General features: G+C 44.7%; 1 protein-coding gene across 1 annotated transcript in view; it reads left to right on the top strand.

The window, feature by feature from the left end:
- The window catches only part of LOC124789156 (cytochrome P450 6k1-like), an 82,587-nt gene that overhangs the window by 29,546 nt on the left and 33,609 nt on the right, over positions 1–19,432 (top strand). The window contains exons 3-4 of the mRNA XM_047256450.1: positions 7,278–7,516; positions 11,971–12,233. Coding sequence (XP_047112406.1) covers positions 7,278–7,516; positions 11,971–12,233 — 502 coding nt within the window. The remainder of the gene's footprint in view (positions 1–7,277; positions 7,517–11,970; positions 12,234–19,432) is intronic.

The raw sequence follows: 19,432 nt of genomic DNA, 5'->3' as shown, positions 1-19,432 counted from the left end.
GGGTGTTTGCGGTAATTTTTATTTCAATAGCTTCCTTTATTAAACTGTCCCAGAAGCCATTAGAGCGGGCCACGACAGGGGTATCAGATTTTATGTGGTGACCGTTTTCTAACGCATGCTCAGCTAATGCAGATTTCTCTGGATAGTGTAGGTGATAATACACTGCTGGCCACCGTAAATGCAACACCCTGAAGGAAGCATCCGAATCAAGTGAAATTTACACCATGGGTTTGCAGCGATGAGATATGCAACTGATTAGAATTTCAGCGCAGACGCACATCACGCGCGCCTGTGGCGCCACCTCATAGCGCCATTTAAGGCTTGGCGATTTCGACGAGTGTACGTTCGGCACGTGTGTTTACCTTGTGGTTGTTTCACAAGACGATCAGTTATGCCTCGTAGACAACAGCGAACATCGTTTGATCAAGTATCCGAGTTCGACAGAGGAAGGATAGTGGCTTACCGAGATTGTGTCTTATCATACAGAGAAATCGCTAGTCGTGTTGGATGAAACCAAACAACTGTAATGCGGATATGTGACCGTTGGATGCAGGAGGGTACGACGGACCGACGTGGTCGATCGCATTCACCTCGGTGCACCACTGCACGTGCTGATAGGCAAATTGTGCGCATGGCAGTGACGGATCGCTCAGTGACATCCCGAACCATAGCACAGCACATTGCGTCTGTAATGCATCATCCAGTGTCTGCGCGTACCATTCGACGCCGTTTACAGCAGAGTGGTCTGTCCGCAAGACGTCCATTGCTTCGTCTACGATTGACGCAGAACCACAGACGTCTCCGTCGCCAATGGTGTGATGACAGACGGATGTGGACGGCAGAATGGAATGACGTTGACTTTTCTGACGAGGCACGCTTCTGTCTGCAGCACCACGATGGTCGGATTCGAGTGTGGAGACACCGTGGAGAGAGGATGCTGGACAGCTGCATTATGCACCGCCACACTGGTCTTGCACCGGGTATTATTGTATGGGGCAGTATTGGATATTACTCTCGCACGCCTCTAGTACGCATTGCCGGTACTTTACATAGCCGGCGCTACATATCCGAGGTGCTGGAGCCAGTTGTCCTTCCTTACCTTCAGGGCTCGGCCACAGCCATATTTCAACAGGATAATGCGCGACCACACGTGGCACGCATTGTCCAAAGGTTCTTCGTCAATAACCAGATTGAAGTGCTTCCGTGGCCGGCTCGCTCTCCGGATCTTTCGTCGATAGAAAACATGTGGTCCATGGTTGCTCAACGAGTGACCCAGATTACATCCCCAGCTGCCACACCAGATGATCTTTGGCAACGTGTGGAAGCTGCTTGGGCTGCTGTACCCCAGGAACACATCCAACGTCTGTTTGACTCAATGCCGAGACGTGTGGCAGCGGTGATCTCCAACAATTGCGGCTACTCTGGCTACTGATTCTGGCAGGAACCACATGTCACAGACGTCTGTAAACGTTATCATTTGATACTTGGGCAACATGTTATCTACAAAATAAATTTTGTTGTGCTACCTCTTGTCTTTCTTGGTGTTGCATTTACGCTGACCAGCACTGTACCTCTCATGTTCTTTCCTGCGTTGTTCCACAGTGCGCACTGTTTGTCCGATGTACTTCTGGCCACACTCACAAGGTATTTCGTAGACTACAGGTGTTCTGAGACCTACTGCATCTTTAACTGGTCTCAGTAATTGACGGATTTTCGTTGGAGTCCTGAAGATTGATTCGATCTTGTATATTTACAACAGGCGGCTTATTTTGGCCGACACAGAGCCACAGAATTTCAACAAAGCAGTTTTCTTTCCTGCTCTTTGTCGGTGGTCTTATTCTGATATTTCCCAGAAATCACTTCTTTCACCTGATGGGCGCTGTAGCTGTTATTCCTGAAAACCTTGCGTAGATGGCTCAGTTCATGGGGCAGGTTATCGTCGTCTGATATTACTCTTGCACGATGAGCCAATGTTTGTAAGTCAATATACAATTGAAAAGGTACCCACTACAGGTCTCAACTGGTCATGTACTACCGAGAGCTTGTGTGTATTTAAACGCACTGTCAAGAATTACTAAACTCGTCAGAAATACTTACTCGCTTCCCACTGGAGACTTCTGCTGGCAACCATAAGAACTGCAGTGTCACATGCAGTAACACTGCACCACGGGTCATCTCGTGGCCCTCGAAATCATAATGTGGTCCATTCCAAGCGCCCTCTAAGGAGTTCTGATCGTTACTACCTGGAGCCACACTGTAGACTGGCCTCCCAGAGTAAAGCCCTCTATGTGTATGTATGTCCACCGTATCTAATGCAGGTCACAGCATTTTGACATATGTTTGTTTGTTCTAAATGTGTGTACTGTTTACGCTTAAACGCTTCTTGCATCCTCCAAAAAATGCACAAGCACGAAAACGAGACGAAACACCATTCACTAGCACAAACTGCAGGAGTGGACGGCATGCTACTTAAGAAATACTGTAATATAATCGCTCTTGGATGAAAAATGAAATCCCCCTCCCCCACTTCCACTATCACTTCCTGGAGTGCCGCCCTGGCATCCCCCCTTCCACCTTGCCTTCCTTCCCCCCACTCACCCCTGCTCACTCCCCTCCTGTCTACCTCCACCTGTACTCCCTTTCCCCAGCATCCACACCTGCAATGGCTCCCACTCCTACCCCTGCCTTCACATATGCCTCAGCTGCCACCCCCACTGCAACCTCTCAGATTGTCAGCTTCTCCCTCTCACCCTCCCCCCAACCAATCACTTCATTGCCTGCCTCCCCCTCCCCACCTGCACTGTGTCACACCTGGCCACAACTGACACCACAGAACCAACTGCACTTCCCAGCACCTCCACCATGCCTGACTGATCTCTCTCTCCTCCCAGGCTACCCTCACCAAAGAACACCAGAAGTGTATCAATGCCGACTCTGCTCCTGCCACTTCCAACAAAAGTCACCTCCACCTCCCCCTCCTGCCATCGTCTCCGTGGATACCACCCCTCTTCCTGTCATCCATACCCCAGTCCCCACTTCACACCTTTGTCCTGTGAACCTCGAACCCCAAGTTCATTGATGCCTGCACCCTCACCATGGAGATACAAAAATATCTCCCAGGTGCTCCCATCTCCCAACTGATTCCCCACAGGGACAGTCCTCATCAAATCCCCCTCCTCTCCTTTCATATGGACCTCCTCTGCATCCCTGATACCCTTCCTCTCCTTGTCAGCCCCAGCCTCCCCATTGCCCCCAACCTACACGGCCATGATCAGCAAGCTCAGTCCAATAATCATGGAGGATGAGGTGATGGCTGATATAAACTCCCATCCTGACCTGGAAATCTAGCCTGCCTGCTGTATCCACAATGCCTCCAGTCCCACTTACCTCATGCAGGTCTTTTTGGAGTCCACCCCCTCCATCGACCACCTCTTGACCCAGAGTGCCCAGATTTTTCACAGCTGCCACCAAGATGAATCCTCCAAATCCCCTGTCCCAGACTGGTTTTTCCTCCCTCCCCCCTGAGTCTCTGCACTTCCTCCTCGGCTGTTTTACTCTCCTGTCCTTCCCTCCATGGCCTCCTTCTGGCGCGTCCCCCACACCATCCCCCCTTGTGTCTCCCCTTTACCACTGCCCCTTGTCCCCCTTTCTTCCTTTTTCCCCTCTTATCCCTACCCCTGGCAGATCCCCCCAGTTTGTTCTTCATCAGTGTGCTTCATCAGCGTTGTGTTCGGTGCCATTCTACAGTGACATCAAGTGCTGTTGTTTTAATCTTGTGTTTGAATTGTATATAGTTTTGCTGTCCATGATTGTTCTGCGCTATGTCTCCCATCGCGTGGCTGCTATAATCATTCTGTAACTTTTATGCTCTGTCCATACTTCGTCTTGTGTTCTTTTAATCCTTACAGTGTGTGATTTTTTTGTGTAAAATACCTTTTTAGATTTTTATCTCCATTTTCACAGTCACCCCCTTTTTGATATATGCTCTCTTCCATTATATTTCCCCTTTTTATATCTACGTTCCACCATGTTTTCTCCTTTATCTACATCTACATGGATACTCTGCAAATCACATTTAAGTGCCTGGCAGAGGGTTCATTGAACCACCTTCACGCCGGCCGGAGTGGCCGTGCGGTTCTAGGCGCTACAGTCTGGAACCACGTGACCGCTACGGTCGCAGGTTCGAATCCTGCCTCGGGCATGGATGTGTGTGATGTCCTTAGGTTAGTTAGGTTTAAGTAGTTCTAAGTTCTAGAGAACTGATGGCCACAGCAGTTAACTCCCATAGTGCTCAGAGCCATTTTTGAACCATCTTCACAATTCTCTATTATTCAAATCTTGTATAGCGCGCGGAAAGAATGTACGAGCTCTGATTTCACTTATTTTATCGTGGTGATCGTTCCGGCCAATGTAGGTCGGTGTCAACTAAATATTTTCGCATTCGGAGGAGAAAGTTGGTGATTGGAATTTCGTGAGAAGATTCCGTCGCAACAAAAAACGCCTTTCTTCTAATGATTTCCAGCCAAAATCCTGTATCATTTCAGTGACACTCTATCTCATATTTCACGATAATACGAAACGTGCTGCCTTTCTTTGAACTTTTTCGATGTACTCCGTCAGTCCTATCTGGTAAGGATATCACACGGCGCAGGATATCGCACGGCATATTCTAAAAGGGGACGGAAAAGTGTAGTGTAGGCAGTCTTCATAGTAGGTCTGTTACATTTTCTAAGCGTCCTGCCAATAAAACGCAGCCTTTGGTTAGCCTTTCCCACAACATTTTCTATGTGTTCTTTCCAATTTAAGATGTTCGTAATTGTAATACCTAGGTATTTAGTTGAATTTACGGCTTTTAGATTAGACTGATTCATCGTGTAACCGAAGTTTAACGAGTTTTTTTAGCACTCATGTGGATGACCTCACACTTTTCGTTATTTAAGGTCAATTGCCACTTTTCGCACCATTCAGATATTTTTTCTAAATCGTTTTGCAGTTTGTTTTGATCTTCTGACGACTTTATTAGTCGATAAACGGCAGCGTCATCTGCAAAGAACTGAAGACGGCTGATCTGATTGTCTCCCAAATAGTTTATGTAGATAAGGAACAGCAAAGGGCCTATAACACTACCTTGGGGAACGCCTGAAATCACTTCTGTTTTACTCGATGACTTTCCGTCAATTACTACGAACTGTGACCTCTTTGACAGGAAATCCCGAATCCAGTCACATAACTGAGATGATATTCCATAAGCACGCAATTTTACTACGAGCCGCTTGTGTGGTACAGTGTCAAAATCCTTCCGGAAATCCAGAAATACGGAATCGATCTGAAATCCCTTGTCAATAGCACTCAGCACTTTATGTGAATAAAGAGCTAGTTGTGTTTCACAGGAACGATGTTTCCTAAACCCATGTTGACTGTGTGTCAATAGACCGTTTCCTTCGAGGTAATTCATAATGTTCGCACACAATATATGTTCTAAAATCCTGGTGCATATCGACGTTAACGATATGGGCCTGTAATTTAGTGGCTTACTCCAACTACTTTTCTTGAATATTGGTGTGACCTGTGTAACTTTCCTGTTTTTGGGTACGGATCTTTCGTCGAGCGAACGGTTGTATATGAGTGTTAAGTATGGAGCTAGTGCATCAGCATACTCCGAAAGGAACCTAATTGGTATACAGTCTGGACCAGAAGACTTGCTTTTACTAAGTGATTTGAGTTGCTTCACTACTCCGAGGATATTTACTTCTACGTTACTCATTTTGGCAGCTGTTCTCGATTAGAATTCTGGAATATTTACTTCGTCTTCTTTTGTGAAGGCATTTCGGAAGGCTGTGATTAGTAAATCTGCTTTGGCAGCACTGTCTTCGATAGTATCTCCGTTGCTGTCGCGCAGAGAAGGCACTGATTGTTTCTTGCTGCTAACATACTTCACATACGACCAGAATCTCTGTGGATTTTCTGCCAGGTTTCGAGACAAAGTTTCGTTGTGGAAACTGTTATAGGCGTCTCGCATTGAACTCCGCGCTAAATTTCGAGCTTCTGTAAAGGATCGCCAATCTTGTGGATTTTGCGTCTGTTTAAATTTGGCATGTTTGTTTCATTGTTTCTGCAACAGTGTTCTAACCCGTTCTGTGTACCAAGGAGGATCAGCTCCGTCGTTTGTTAATTTATTTGGTATAAACCTCTCAATTGCTGTCGATACTATTTCTTTGAATTTAAGCCACATCTCGTCTACAGTTGTATTATTAATTTGGAATGAGGAGATTGTCTCTCAGGAAGGCGTCAAGTGAATTTTTATCTGCTTTTCTGAATAGGTATGTTTTTCGCTTATTTTTCGAGGATTTTGAGATTACAGTATCAATCTCGCTACGACAACCCTGTGTTCACTAATCCCTATATCGGTTTTGATGCTGGTTGTTAACTGTGGATTATTTGTTTCTAAGAGGTCAAGGGTGTTTTCACAACCGTTTACTATTAGCATGTGCTCATGAACTAACTGCTCGAAATAATTTTCAGAGAATGCGTTTATGCGTTTATGTTGTTTTAAATGTCTTCCTTTTGTATACTTAATGTCTCTCGGCTGAAGAGCAGCACCTATGCAAGTGCCAGCCTGTCCCAGATGAGGAACTGAAATGCAACAAAGGAAAAAAACACAAAAAGAAAAATGAAGCATTTTAAAGGTATTGGTGGTCGGTCGAGTTCTCCATCTTTCTTGTGACAGATTGGCCATGCGAACACGTTTGTGAACTTGGGCATCCGTAGCATCCAGCAGACCTTCTGGATAGATTGGAAGGCTATGGGGAGCAGTGATAGCGGTCAATTATGGCCCATTAGTACGTAGGGATGCACAATTCGACGTAGGCGGAGCCCCAAGTTTCTGGATATGACTATTACTAGCCTTCTCACGATATTGACGGTTAGCCAAAATCTTTGTGAGGAATGACTTTTCAGTGTCACAACGCATAGTGATCGGTGAAACACACTACAGTTGACCTGACACAGTCAACAGGATATCACGTTCGAGGAAACCGTATCCAACACTGACTGAACAACTTCCTTGGGGTTTTCGAGATTTATCACGTACGTAAAGAAGGGTGGGGCAGCATGAGTGTTTTCAAATGACACTGAAGCGTTGATATGCACGTGTTATTCTATTTTTCTCTTCCATTGACCTAGTTCACACTGAGAGTCAATACGACAATTGTGGTGACCTGTAAGTGTTATTATACGAGCGAGCCGTTAATTCATCTCGTCTCACCCTGCCATTTCAGGTGAGAGGTATGTCGGATTTTATGGACTTGATCGTCCTATGCTGCTTATCCGCGACCCAGACCTGCTTCGCAACGTCCTTGTCAAGGATTTCACGACGTTCCACGACAGGGGAAATTTCATCGACAACGGAGATCCGCTGAACAGGCACCTCGTCGCGTTGGAAGGAAAGGAGTGGCGACGGCTGAGAACCAAGTTAAGCCCCACGTTCACATCGGGCAAACTGAAGGGCATGTTCAAGGTGAGTCGTTATGCGGTGCTAGAGCACGGTGTAATCCCTTTCTGCTACAGATTCAAAGGTCGAGAGACATAACTTATCTTTCGTAGACTGTAAATATTTTTCTTATATCAAGATTGATGGAAGACTGTAGGCAGAATGTGAATCCCGTTAGAATCCATAGGTCCCGAACCGATTGTAGTTTCATTGTTTCCTCAAATCATCACTTGGTAATTTTGGCACTTTCCAGCAGAAAAATGTTTTGCCTTAATCCGCAGTAATGTTTGGACAGACAATGGAAATTATATTTATGTTTCCCTTTAGTGTTTATGCCTCTTATGCAAGTATAAATTAAACCTAACAAATAATAAATTTTAATCTGCATGACGAAATTTGCAACCATTTTATATCGATATTATGGCTTTCCCTGTAGGCTTCACTTGAAAAAATCGGTAGTTCGTACGTCACACTCTTCTAGGCTGATTTCCGTCCATGAGGAAACAGCAGAACTGACTTTTCACATTTTCCAGCTAATTACCCAGTGAATAATTAACCTGAAAACGCCATCTCTCTTTGCTCACAGCTATATTCTCTAAGTAAATTGAAAGTCTCGTGCAGAGCGTAATGTTCCCATTCCATTAATCTATTGCCACCAGCATGTCTGAATGTTAATTTTATACAGTCGTAAGGCGAGAGGTCAGACGTAATCCAGGAAGCCGGCTCACACTCTAGTGAACAGAACAATACTCCAAGGTGTATGTCATAATGATGGAATGATGACTTGATCAAATATTGATTCGCATAAGGTTAGTTTTGGCCTAAAGTTTATAGAGCGTCAAACATGATATATATTATTAGATTCGCCAAACCAATAACAACAAAGTAAATGGAAATCGTGCCTTACTTTAACCTCGAACACTTTTTCGATGGCTTCAGATAAGCGAAGTTGCTAAATTTCAGGCAAAATATTTCATTTGCCTAACTCCGTAACCAAACATTTCCGGACCTAAGTTTATATGAACTTTTTTCTTTCGTTTCACTTGTAGAATAACATATTAAAATATTTGCGTATCTTCGAGAATCATCCTGAGTATTACTTCAAAGTACTTTAGTTAAGTCAAAGGGCATGCCTGGAGGGTCCGCAGCTCGTGGTCGTGCGGTAGCGTTCTCGTTTCCCGCTCCCGGGTTCGATTCCCGGCGGGGTCAGGGATTTTCTCGGCCTCGTGATGACTGGGTGGTGTCCTTAGGTTAGTTAGGTTAAAGTAGTTCTCAGAGCCATTTGAACCATGCCTGGAGGGATTTGCGGTTTGAAACCACCTATTTTTGAATTTAAGGAGGAAAAAAGGACGCAGAAACGAAAAGTAGAACATGTGGAATGGATTGCAGACCTCGCATTTTAAGTGAATTCGACTACACACTACCACAGTAAGATATTGCGAGATGAGACACAAGTCATTTCTGATTTTATGGAGGTGCGTTTAAAAAGAAAATCGCAATGAAAAATTCTGAAGAAAGCACACCGTCAAATTTCCTAATACCACTGGCGTTAAAGAAAACGTGCGGTTTGAAGAATTCATTGTGGCCTTGAAATAATCATATGGACAGTTTTCTAAACGTTTTGTGGACATTTCCCAACTTACACCTGTTTTCGAACTGTTTTGGCTCAAAGGGTTCAAATGGCTCTGAGCACTATGGGACTTAACATCTATGGTCATCAGCCCCATAGAACTTAGAACTACTTAAACCTAACTAACCTAAGGACGTCACACAACACCCAGTCATCACGAGGCAGAGAAAATCCCTGACCCCGCCGGGAATCGAACCCGGGAACCCGGGCGCGGGAAGCGAGAACGCTACCGCACGTCCACGAGCTGTGGACTCGAATTGTTTTCGATACCGTTTGCAGTTTCAGATGAAAGTGCCCCTGTGTATTTACAAATGGAACTGACTGATCTGCAATGTAATTTCTGTTTAAAAGCCAGATTCTTTTACGTTAAAAATGTCCCGGAGGTCTACGTTGTTTCCATCAGAAAGAGTTTGCACATCTCCATAATGAGACTGAAAATGCGGTAGCAATGTATGGATCAATATGAAAGACTTCTTTCCGATTATGAAACTAAATTCATCACGATTATGTGGCAACCAGACTGCGAAAAGCTGTGAAACTGTCTGTGTCACTACGCTGCTGACAGCTTGTAGCAGACAAAACTTGTGTTAAGTCTTCAGCACTCCAAAAATAAATAAAATAACACTAAAAATTTGTTTTGTTTGTGGTCTATAGTGCTGTGAAATTTGGGACTGTATTGCCATTTAAATGCGAAACTTTCGCCGTTTTCCTCTCTTCCCCCTCCTCACGCTGAGACACCGTGGCGTTGCGGTGGGGCTAGTTTGCAACCAGGCAAGAGAGCTATGGCACACAAACAAAAGCAATACTCGCGTGCCGAATTCTTGGTCGTCCCTGATCTACAGGTATGCTGACCAGTACTGCGTGGAGAAGGCAGCGTGGGGGAGGGGGGGTGTCTTTTCACCGATTTCAGATAAAGCACACATGTTCCAGCTGTCCCACCGCTAATTTTCTCTTTCCTACCGCCTTGGCACCCGTGAGAAACTGTCATCTGTTCCACAAATAATTTGTGCGACATCAGGTCTATTATTGGTTGATTTTGCAAACTCCTAGTCTATAGTTTTCTCTGGTTGAAGTGTTCCTTTTGCCGATCAGAATCACCTACCTTTGACTGCAACTGTACTCAAACTGTCAGCGCAACTTTTGTGTGGATGTTCATGAAGTACACCTTCAACTGCATTGCTTACCTAGTTTGATCATCTCTGATCTCAATTCTAATGAGTGATTTTGTTTCTTTTGCACTGCGACGTTTCAGTATTGTGTGTATTTTAGTATTTATATGTCCTTAGCATGGAAGATACACTATGTGATCAAAAGTATCAGGACACCTGACGGGAAGTGGCTTACAACGCCGTCCATCGGTAATGCACGAATAATTCAGTATGGTGTTGTTCCACTTGTAGCCTTGATGACGGCTTCCACTCTCGCAGGCATACGCTCAATCAGGTGCTGGAAGGATTCTTGCGGAATGGCAGCCCATTCTTCAAGGAGAGGTATCGATGTCGGTCGGTGAGGCCTGGCACGAGGTCTGCGTTCCAAGCATCCCAAAGGTGTTCTATAGGATTCGGTTCAGGATTCCGTGCAGGGTCGACCGCTGTGGCCGAGCGGTTCTAAGCGCTTGAGTCTGGAGCCGCGCTGCTGCTCCGGTCGCACGTTAAAATCCTGTCTCGGGCATGGATGTGTGTGATGTCCGTAGGTTAGTTAGGTATAAGTAGTTCTATGTCTAGGGGACTGATGACCTCAGATGTCAAGTTCCATAGTGCTTAGAGCCATTTGACCCATTTGACTCTGTGCAGGCCAGTCCATTATAGGGATGTTATTGTCGTGTAACCACTTCACCACAGGTCGTGCATTATGAACAGGTGCTCGATCGTGTTGAAAGGTGCAATCGTCACCCACGAATTGCTCTTCAACAGTGGAAAGCGAGAAGGTGCCTAAAACATCACTGTATGCCTGTGCTGTGATAGTGCCCCACTAAACAACAAGGGGTGCAAGCCCCCTTCATGAAAAACACGACCACACCATGACACCGCCGCCTCCTAGCTTCACTGTTGGCACAACACTCGCTGTCAGATGACGTTCATCGGGCATTCGCCGTACCCACATCCTGCCATCGGTTCGCCACATAGTATACAGTGATGCGTCACTCCACACAACGTTCTGCCACTGTTCAATCGTCCATTGTTTAAGCTCCTTACACCAAGCTAGGTGTCATTTGGCATTTACCAGAGTGTTGTGTGGCTTACGAGCAGCCGCTCGACCATGAAATCTAAGTTTTCTCACCTCCCACCTAATTGTCGTAGTACTTGCAGTGGATCCTGAGCAGTTTGGAATTCCTGCGTGATGGTCTGGATATATGTCTGTCTATTACACATTACGATCTCTTCAAGTGTCGGCGGCCTCTGTCAGTCAACAGACGAGGTAGGCCTGTACACTATTGTGCTGCTCGTGTCCCTTCACGTTTCACTTCACATATTAAGTATGGAAGTTCAGGAGTGTGGAAATCTCGCGTACAGACGTATGACACAAGTGACACCAAATCGCCTGACCACTTTTGAAGCCTGAGAGTTTCGCAGATCGTCCCATCGCCCCATTCTGCTCTCTCACGATGTCTGATAACTACTGAGGTCGCTGATATGGAGTACGTGGCAGTAGAATGCACCTAATATGAAAAACGTATGTTTTTGGGGGCGTCCAGATACTTTTGATCACAGAGTGTATGTTTCAATTACGTCGAATAAAAAAATGAAATATTTACAGACTCGTTCATAACCCTTTAACATGCTAGTCTGCTGAAGCACGCTATCCTGATATGTACATTGGCAGCGAGACATTTTGTCTGTTTGTCTGACAGATTATCCAGGACTGCGGGAGGGAGATGGCGGACGTGGTGGGGGAAATGGAGGACCGCGGGGAGTCTGTGGAAGTTCGGGAGCTGATAGCGCGGTTCACTACAGACGTCATCTCCTCCGTCGCCTTCGGCCAGGAGTGCAACTGCCTGCGGAACCCAGAGCACGAGTTCCGGCAGTGGGGCAGAAAGATGTTCGAGCCCTCTACGGCCACGGGCATCTTTCTCCTTCTGATGTTTCTCAGACCAACGCTACTTGCCTGCCTCGGGTAAGATCGCTCATACTCCATTACAGCAAAGTAAATAAGTTGATACAAAAGGGCTGATATGATCAGCGAAGTTGCGCAGTGGTTCAAACCCCCATCGAGCTGTGTCACCAAGTGCATCTTAAACTTACCAGTAGATGTCGATAGATCAATGATCTTAACATCCAGCCAGTGGTTCTTACCACGTATGAGGAGCTCGAAGCTGAGGGAACAAAGAGCTTTCAATCGTCAAACAGTAGTTTTCTGCTGTGACACGTGGAATTCAAATTTAACCTACAGCGGGGAACAGAGTTCCTTACAACTATTTGACAACGTGAAACTTTTGTGTTAGCACTCAGATATCACTGTGGCACACATGTCTATGTCAGCATCTAGGACGGTGGCGTATTTCGCTGACAAAAACTGGAGTGATGCTTATTCTGAGGACGTTAGGAATCCAAGAACCCGTTTGTCACATGCGTTACCTCGTCCCTAGCTTCTGGGAGGCACTCTCCGTGGGGAGTTAAGGGAACCACACCCTGCCTATCTATTCCACGTTAATTTAGACAAGTATTTGACCCATTTCAGAAAAAACTATTTGATGCAGGACCTTAATATTTGTACTGTATGTTACATGATGCTAATAGAGTCAACTGTACCAAAATCTGCTTTATCCATTCTATAGATTTTAAGAAATACTTTTTTAAATTTATCAACAAAAAATATTAAGTTTTTTCTGCAGAAAATATTTTTTTGTGAACTTCCTAATGGGTAAACATTAATGAATGTAGTACTAGAGGTGGCTTTTTATGTTATGCAGAGTCTCTGAAAATTTCATTCATTTATCTATGATAGTTTCTGATATAATGGGACACATGTACTGAAAATTTTAGTTTGCGGGAAATTGACTTTAAAGAAAAAACTTCTGAAATTTGTTACTTACAGTTAACTAAAATTGTCCTGCTGCATATGATGGCCCTTCTTTGGCCTCTAGCAGGTCTTCCAGCTTCTTTTTCACCTTCCTGGACGTTTGTCTTGCTTTCTTGGCCATATTAGATGCAGACCTGTCTGCAGCGGCTATCCTCATTTTATCGCAATGCAGCAGTCCAGTGATCATATTTTCACCAGGATTAATTCCCAGCTTTTTCAGTACCCAACACTTTCCAATATTACCACAATTGAATGTAACAACAGCATCATGAACTCCTAGTTTCATTGTATGCATGCCTGCAATTACAGTTTTAGGAAGAGCTGTTCCAAATTATGCTGCTGAAACATTGATTTGGGTTCTGTGTCTGCCCACGCACACATTTCCTTAGAAGGTCAGGATGAGCCAAGTCTCTGAAAATAGGTTTAATTGCTGTAATAACAGCAGCAGGAAGAGAATGCTGGTGAGAATAAGATTCTCTAGTTGCCTGAGCCCTATTGTATTTGCACCACGAGTTTTCTCCTGATGGACACAATCCATGACATGGCGTAGTATCAGTAGAGGACTTATGGAAGAATAGGGCCCAAACATCTCTCTTCATTGCCTCCAGATTTTCTTTATTTCTCCTAATTGCGTGCCCATAGTATACCTGCAAGTTTTCTATTTCAGTTTTAGTTAACCAACCCTGTCTGGTCAACAGTTTTCCATCTTCTAATTTTTTTCCTCGCATATCAGTCTTGTTCCCAAACATTTTTGAACATGGCCTACACATTCTATTTTGCTAATAATGGCATCTCAATATGGCTTAGAGTTGATAGTGGGTGACAGAAAAGTGGGTGTGGCACATAAACACACATGGTAGGAAAATGCTCTCCGAATGCTCGAAAAAATTTTTTTTCAGCAAAATCCTTTTCAGAGTAGTTAAATAAAACCTTAATCTATCTAAATATGATGAAAACAGAAAATCGATTTTTTTTACCTGAACCACGGTGTGGTCCCCTTAATGTTCAGCTGTGTACTCTAAAGAAATGAGGAAACGCATCTTTGCTTTTTTGTGTGGGAGTTTGGGAACTTTTTGTCGCCCTCTCACAATGTGATGATGCGCGGATTTTCTTTGGATGGTACATCCGCCGCGTGTTTGCTCCTAAAGTGTTGGTGCCCTCGTTATGTCTATTATGCGAACCAGCAAAAGCTTGTCTGTATACAAAGTGAAGCACGAGGCACAATAAATCATTTCTGAGATCCTCCAAGTATGCCTCCACTACATAGCCCAAGCATAGCAACCCACTAAGCATAATGCAAATCACGATGATTTCCTTACGATTTCAATTCACATACATATATAGCCTTTCACATCACTCCCAGTGAAAAGTATTTAAGCACTTTTAGAGTTTATCATCCTAACAGTCCGCACCTCTTACACACACCTTAGAATTTGTTATTTTTGTCCACACTGGCATCGTAAGCGTCTATGCTGACACATAGCATCCTTCCTATATTTGTTTAACTGTTGTACCTTTTTTATAAATTATAAAGACTTCTTTGTTAAAACTATTTATTGTAAAGACTCTTTTAATTTCTTGTTTTTCCGAAGATCTTTCTGATTTTCTTTGACATGGAATGCAATCTTCTGTTTCTATTGTGGAGTGAGTTTTTCGTTATGAGATTTTATTGTACGATGTGTTTAGGTATATCTGGATTATTTTCGTTTTTGCTGCCTTCGGTCTTTATTTTCCTTTTAATGGTGTTGGGCTGCATGGGAGCAGAACACTCGCAAGCAATATTTAACGGGAGGCCCCCAACCACTAAGGTGGTTGTCCTCAAGTAATACAGTCTAATGCTAATCCAAAATTGACAGGACGTCTTTCGCCACCCACTTACAGTGGGAGGATTTTTAATTTCTCATTCTGACACGACTTTTTTCTTAAAATAGTCTCTGAGGCAGAGGTGACCGGCTCTGACACAGTACATTAGCACAGAAAGCAAATCTATGCGACTGGTTGACAACTATTGGTCTGTTACCCGCGCCAACGTGAGTTAGACTTTGAGACGGTTTTCCAAGTTCGTTTAGACAGGTCCAGGGGTGATCCCAGATCTCCGATTCTTAAAATACGATACACAAATATTTAAATGCAATAAAAAACAAAACAATGTTTACTCGGATCATAGATATTTGGCGCACGTCATTTCCCTTCCTAAGGTTTGAAACATTTCTCGTATCCTTTCGTGACCAGACTGATTCGCAATCTGAATTTGACAAATACGTTACCGACGAAGACAACGAAAATACTTCGACTGACTGAGAGAAATTATAAAGTCAAACCCTAATTCATAACGATCATTGGCATAACGCATTGTTATAGCAAGTGGCAGTTTACAGGAGTGCGTTATCAAATATTGACTCTGACCTCCGACCAGTACTGCGTCCTTGAAGACTAGTCGCACTTCCTCAGTCTATCATCCCACCTGATCTTACTTCCAGTACGGTTATCAGTATGAATGCACCCTAATTAAGTTTCCAACACGACCACAATTGGGGAAATGTAATAGACCTACAAATGAAGAAAAACTATTTGGGTCAAATGGCTCTGAGCACTATGGGACTTAACATCTGGGGTCATCAGTCCCCTAGAACTTAGATCTACTTAAACCTAACTAACCTAAGGACATCACACACAGGATTCGAACCTGCGACCGTAGCGGTCGCGCGGTTCCAGACTTAAGCGCCTAGGACCGCTCGAAAAACTAATTCCGACAGAAGTTATCGGTATTTTGGAGACCCAGTGGGCCAAGAAAAGTGGTTGTACATTTGTAATTGCATCGAAACTAAACCAAAGATGTCGCTTATCATAATTCATGGAACTTGCTCAAAAGCGAGTATACCGATACCAGTGGTACAAAACCCACACAGTAAAATTTCATTCACGTAAGAATTTATTTTGTATAAATGTCACAGCAAAGCTGATCTACGTTGAGGAGATTCAATTAATGCTCTCTGCCACGCAGGACTCAGCACACCTCTCCAGATTTGTTTGGAAAAGCCGGAAGCAATTGATTAGGTATACTCCAAGGGGAAAAGATCCACTGCAATACAAGTCACGACCAAAATTCCATTATCGACGACAATATCACAACACCGGAAGAGTTAACAGACTGATAGTATGCCGTGCCCAACCTACCATAATAATCGGGAGTGATACTCCGCATACAACATAACTTCACTCCTTAAATACTTTCAGCTAAGCCTTAGTAGTTTCTCACAAGCAGAAATAAACTTAAACACTTAAACACATTCCTAAAGTTCACTGCCCGCGCGACGTTACTTAGACGGCGTAACTACCCATTATGAAAATTAACAAAGCTTACTGTGCAATCAAGATGGAGCGACATTCTACTCGCCCATCCGGTTCAACCTTCGAGCTGTGTCTCTCTTACCCCCAAGGGGCTCACCACACTTTGGTGAGCACGTGTTTGCTACCATGGGGCCCCACCTGTTTCAGCATCACTTCCTCTTTCTCTGCTTGAAACCTATAATTCGACTATCCGTCACTTCTTCCGACATTCCGGCGGATGGTCCTTTCGATGCAGACCGTGCCTGGACATGGTTCACCCTTTTAGTGCAGACCCTGCCAGGAATTGGTTCACGATTTTGGTCTTGATTTCTGGTTTCAGCCCCAGCGCTATCTTCACCTTCTATTAACGATTATATGGTACCCATTATTGGGTTTGACCTTCCATCTTTTCCAAATTTTACAGAATTGCATGTTGTGCAGGGAAAGTCGCTAACTGTGGTATATGCTCCACCTTTGTCCTTCCACCCTGGCACCCTCCCTTACAGTTGTCTTGTCATAGTATGCCCAAAACCCAGCTTGGTAGCCATCCCGTTCTGGGGGTGGGGGAGAGGTCGTCAAATACCTGTACGATGTTAGCCCCCTTCCATGCAGGGATCATACGTTGGTGCCTGCACTGCATACTCACCATGTATGCCATGCAGTATGACAGTGGCTGGGTGATGCCTATGGGGAGAACCCCCATTCGGAACGAGTGGCACCATGGCAGATAGTTAACACATGAAGCTACTTAAACTTTCTCCTGCTGGTGGGCTCACAGTTCTAGCAGTCTCTAAGGATGGAAAGGCCATGTATGATGCAATTAAATACAATCCACATGGATTTCCTTCCGTGGCCACGTTATGGGAGGAACCCAGGAATAGATAACAAGGGGAAAAGTCCTTCCTCCAATACGTGGTCTGTACCAGAATCGATGGGGTCACCTTTATGGCCTCATAGGCCACATTCAAGATAAATACAGCGACGTTGCAGCCCTTTCTCAAACGAAGAGCGGTTCCCTTTTTATTGAAGTGTTATCTTCTGCCCAGTTACAGGCACTGCTCTCTTTTGAAATGTTGTGTAACATTCCTGTAACTGTCACTCCCCACAAGAGTCTCAAAATGGACCAGAGTGTCATCTTTCAGTATGATCTTTTTAATTCTCATCTGTGTCATAGGGTGTCTACTTCATCTGTTGTGTCCAAAGGAGACCAAGGGAAAACAGAGTTGCTACTGGGGCCTTTATCTTGGCTTTAGATGGTGATACATTACCTGAGAAGTTCAAGGCGATTGTCTGCCAGTGTAATGTGAAACCCTATGTTCTTCCTCAAATGAGATGCTTCAGATGTTTTAAGTTCAGACCCCTGTCTGCAAGGATTGTGGACATCTGCTGCATGAAACATTCCTTGTATCACGCTTCCCCCCTCCTCCCCCGATCTGTGTAAACTGTGGCGAACTCCAATCACCCTGCTCACGAGATTACTCCATTTTTAAGTATAAGAAGAAACTCCAGAGGTATAAGACCCTTGACAATCTCATAAGAGGCCAGAAAAAAGTATGGGCATCTTAATTCGATACAAATGACACAATCTTACCATACAGGTGCAACATCGTCGCCTTCTCTATCGATGGTGCCTTCATCTGTTGGACCTCTTACAGTGAGCCCTCAGAGCTGCCCGCTGATACCTGCCCCACCAGGAGATTGGGTGCCCTTCTTGTGTTCTACTGCACCCACTTCAGGCACATTGCCTCTCCATCTGCCGAGGACACTGGTCACCATCCCCCAGCTGAAGACTCCATATCCTCCTCTGGCTTCTCAGGCTAGGAAGAGGCACCTCAGAACTCTCCTACAGGCTCCTACAGGTCCACAGTCAGATTCCAGCTGGTGGTTGAAGGAACCACGGCTGCTGGCTGTTGGACTTCTCATTCTTCCTCTTGCCACGAAACCAAATTGGGGACACCTTTCTAATCATGGTTCCCAGGAACTCTAATGCCTGCCCTTCATGGATCCCAAGGTTAATTTAAGAATCATACTATGAGAGCACATCAGGCAGAGTTTGTGTTTATATGCAGGACTCTCTATATAGCGACCTTATCCCTCTTAATATACCTTTGGGGGCTATAGCTGTTTGGGTAGGGCCCATCAGGATTTTACCATCTTTAACGTTTATCTCCCTCCCAATGATATCATGCTCCAGGATGCACTGTCTGCATTACTCTCTCAGCTCCTCCCACCTTTTTTAGTCTTATGCAACTTCAACGCCCACTACTCTTTGTGGGGTGGCACAATGATCACTGGCCATGGTAACGACATTGAAACTTTACTGGCATGGGTCGACCTTCGTCTCTTGAACTCTATTGCTCAACACACTTCAGTGTGGAACACTGCAATTATTTGGCCATTGATCTCTCATTTTACAGCCCTGGTCTTCTACCATCTGCACACTGCAGGTTCCATGATGACCTGTGTGGTAGTAACTACTTCTCCGTCAACCTGTCCCTCCCTCAGCGTTGCTCAGCTGGGCCCCCACCCAGATGGGTTCTCCATAATGCTGACTGAGATGGTTCACCTCTGCTGTTGTCCTTGGCTCCCCATCACATGGGAGCATTGACGCGGCTGTTTAGCATACAGTGGCAGCCATTCTTTTGGCAGCCATCAAGCCATCCTCTCTTCCTTATTATCTCCCTGTCATAAGATAGTACCATGGTGGACCTAAAGGATTGCTGCAGCCGTTAGAGATCATAGGCAGGCTCTCCAACACCATGAACGGCGCGCTACACTAGAGCTCCTCACTGCCTTCAAAATGGCTCTGTGCCTGCTTTCACTGTCTCATAAAACAACAAAAGCAAAAATCCTGGGAATGGTACATTTACACTATTGGACCATATACATCTCCATCATAGGTACAGGTAAAGATCAGATACCTTTATAGCGTCCAGTCCCCTACAGTTGTATCAAGTATTTCC

Source organism: Schistocerca piceifrons, chromosome 3 (genome assembly GCF_021461385.2).
Source record: "Schistocerca piceifrons isolate TAMUIC-IGC-003096 chromosome 3, iqSchPice1.1, whole genome shotgun sequence".
Taxonomy (NCBI): Eukaryota; Metazoa; Arthropoda; class Insecta; order Orthoptera; family Acrididae; genus Schistocerca; species Schistocerca piceifrons.
This window is presented reverse-complemented; position numbering and strand designations above follow the sequence as displayed.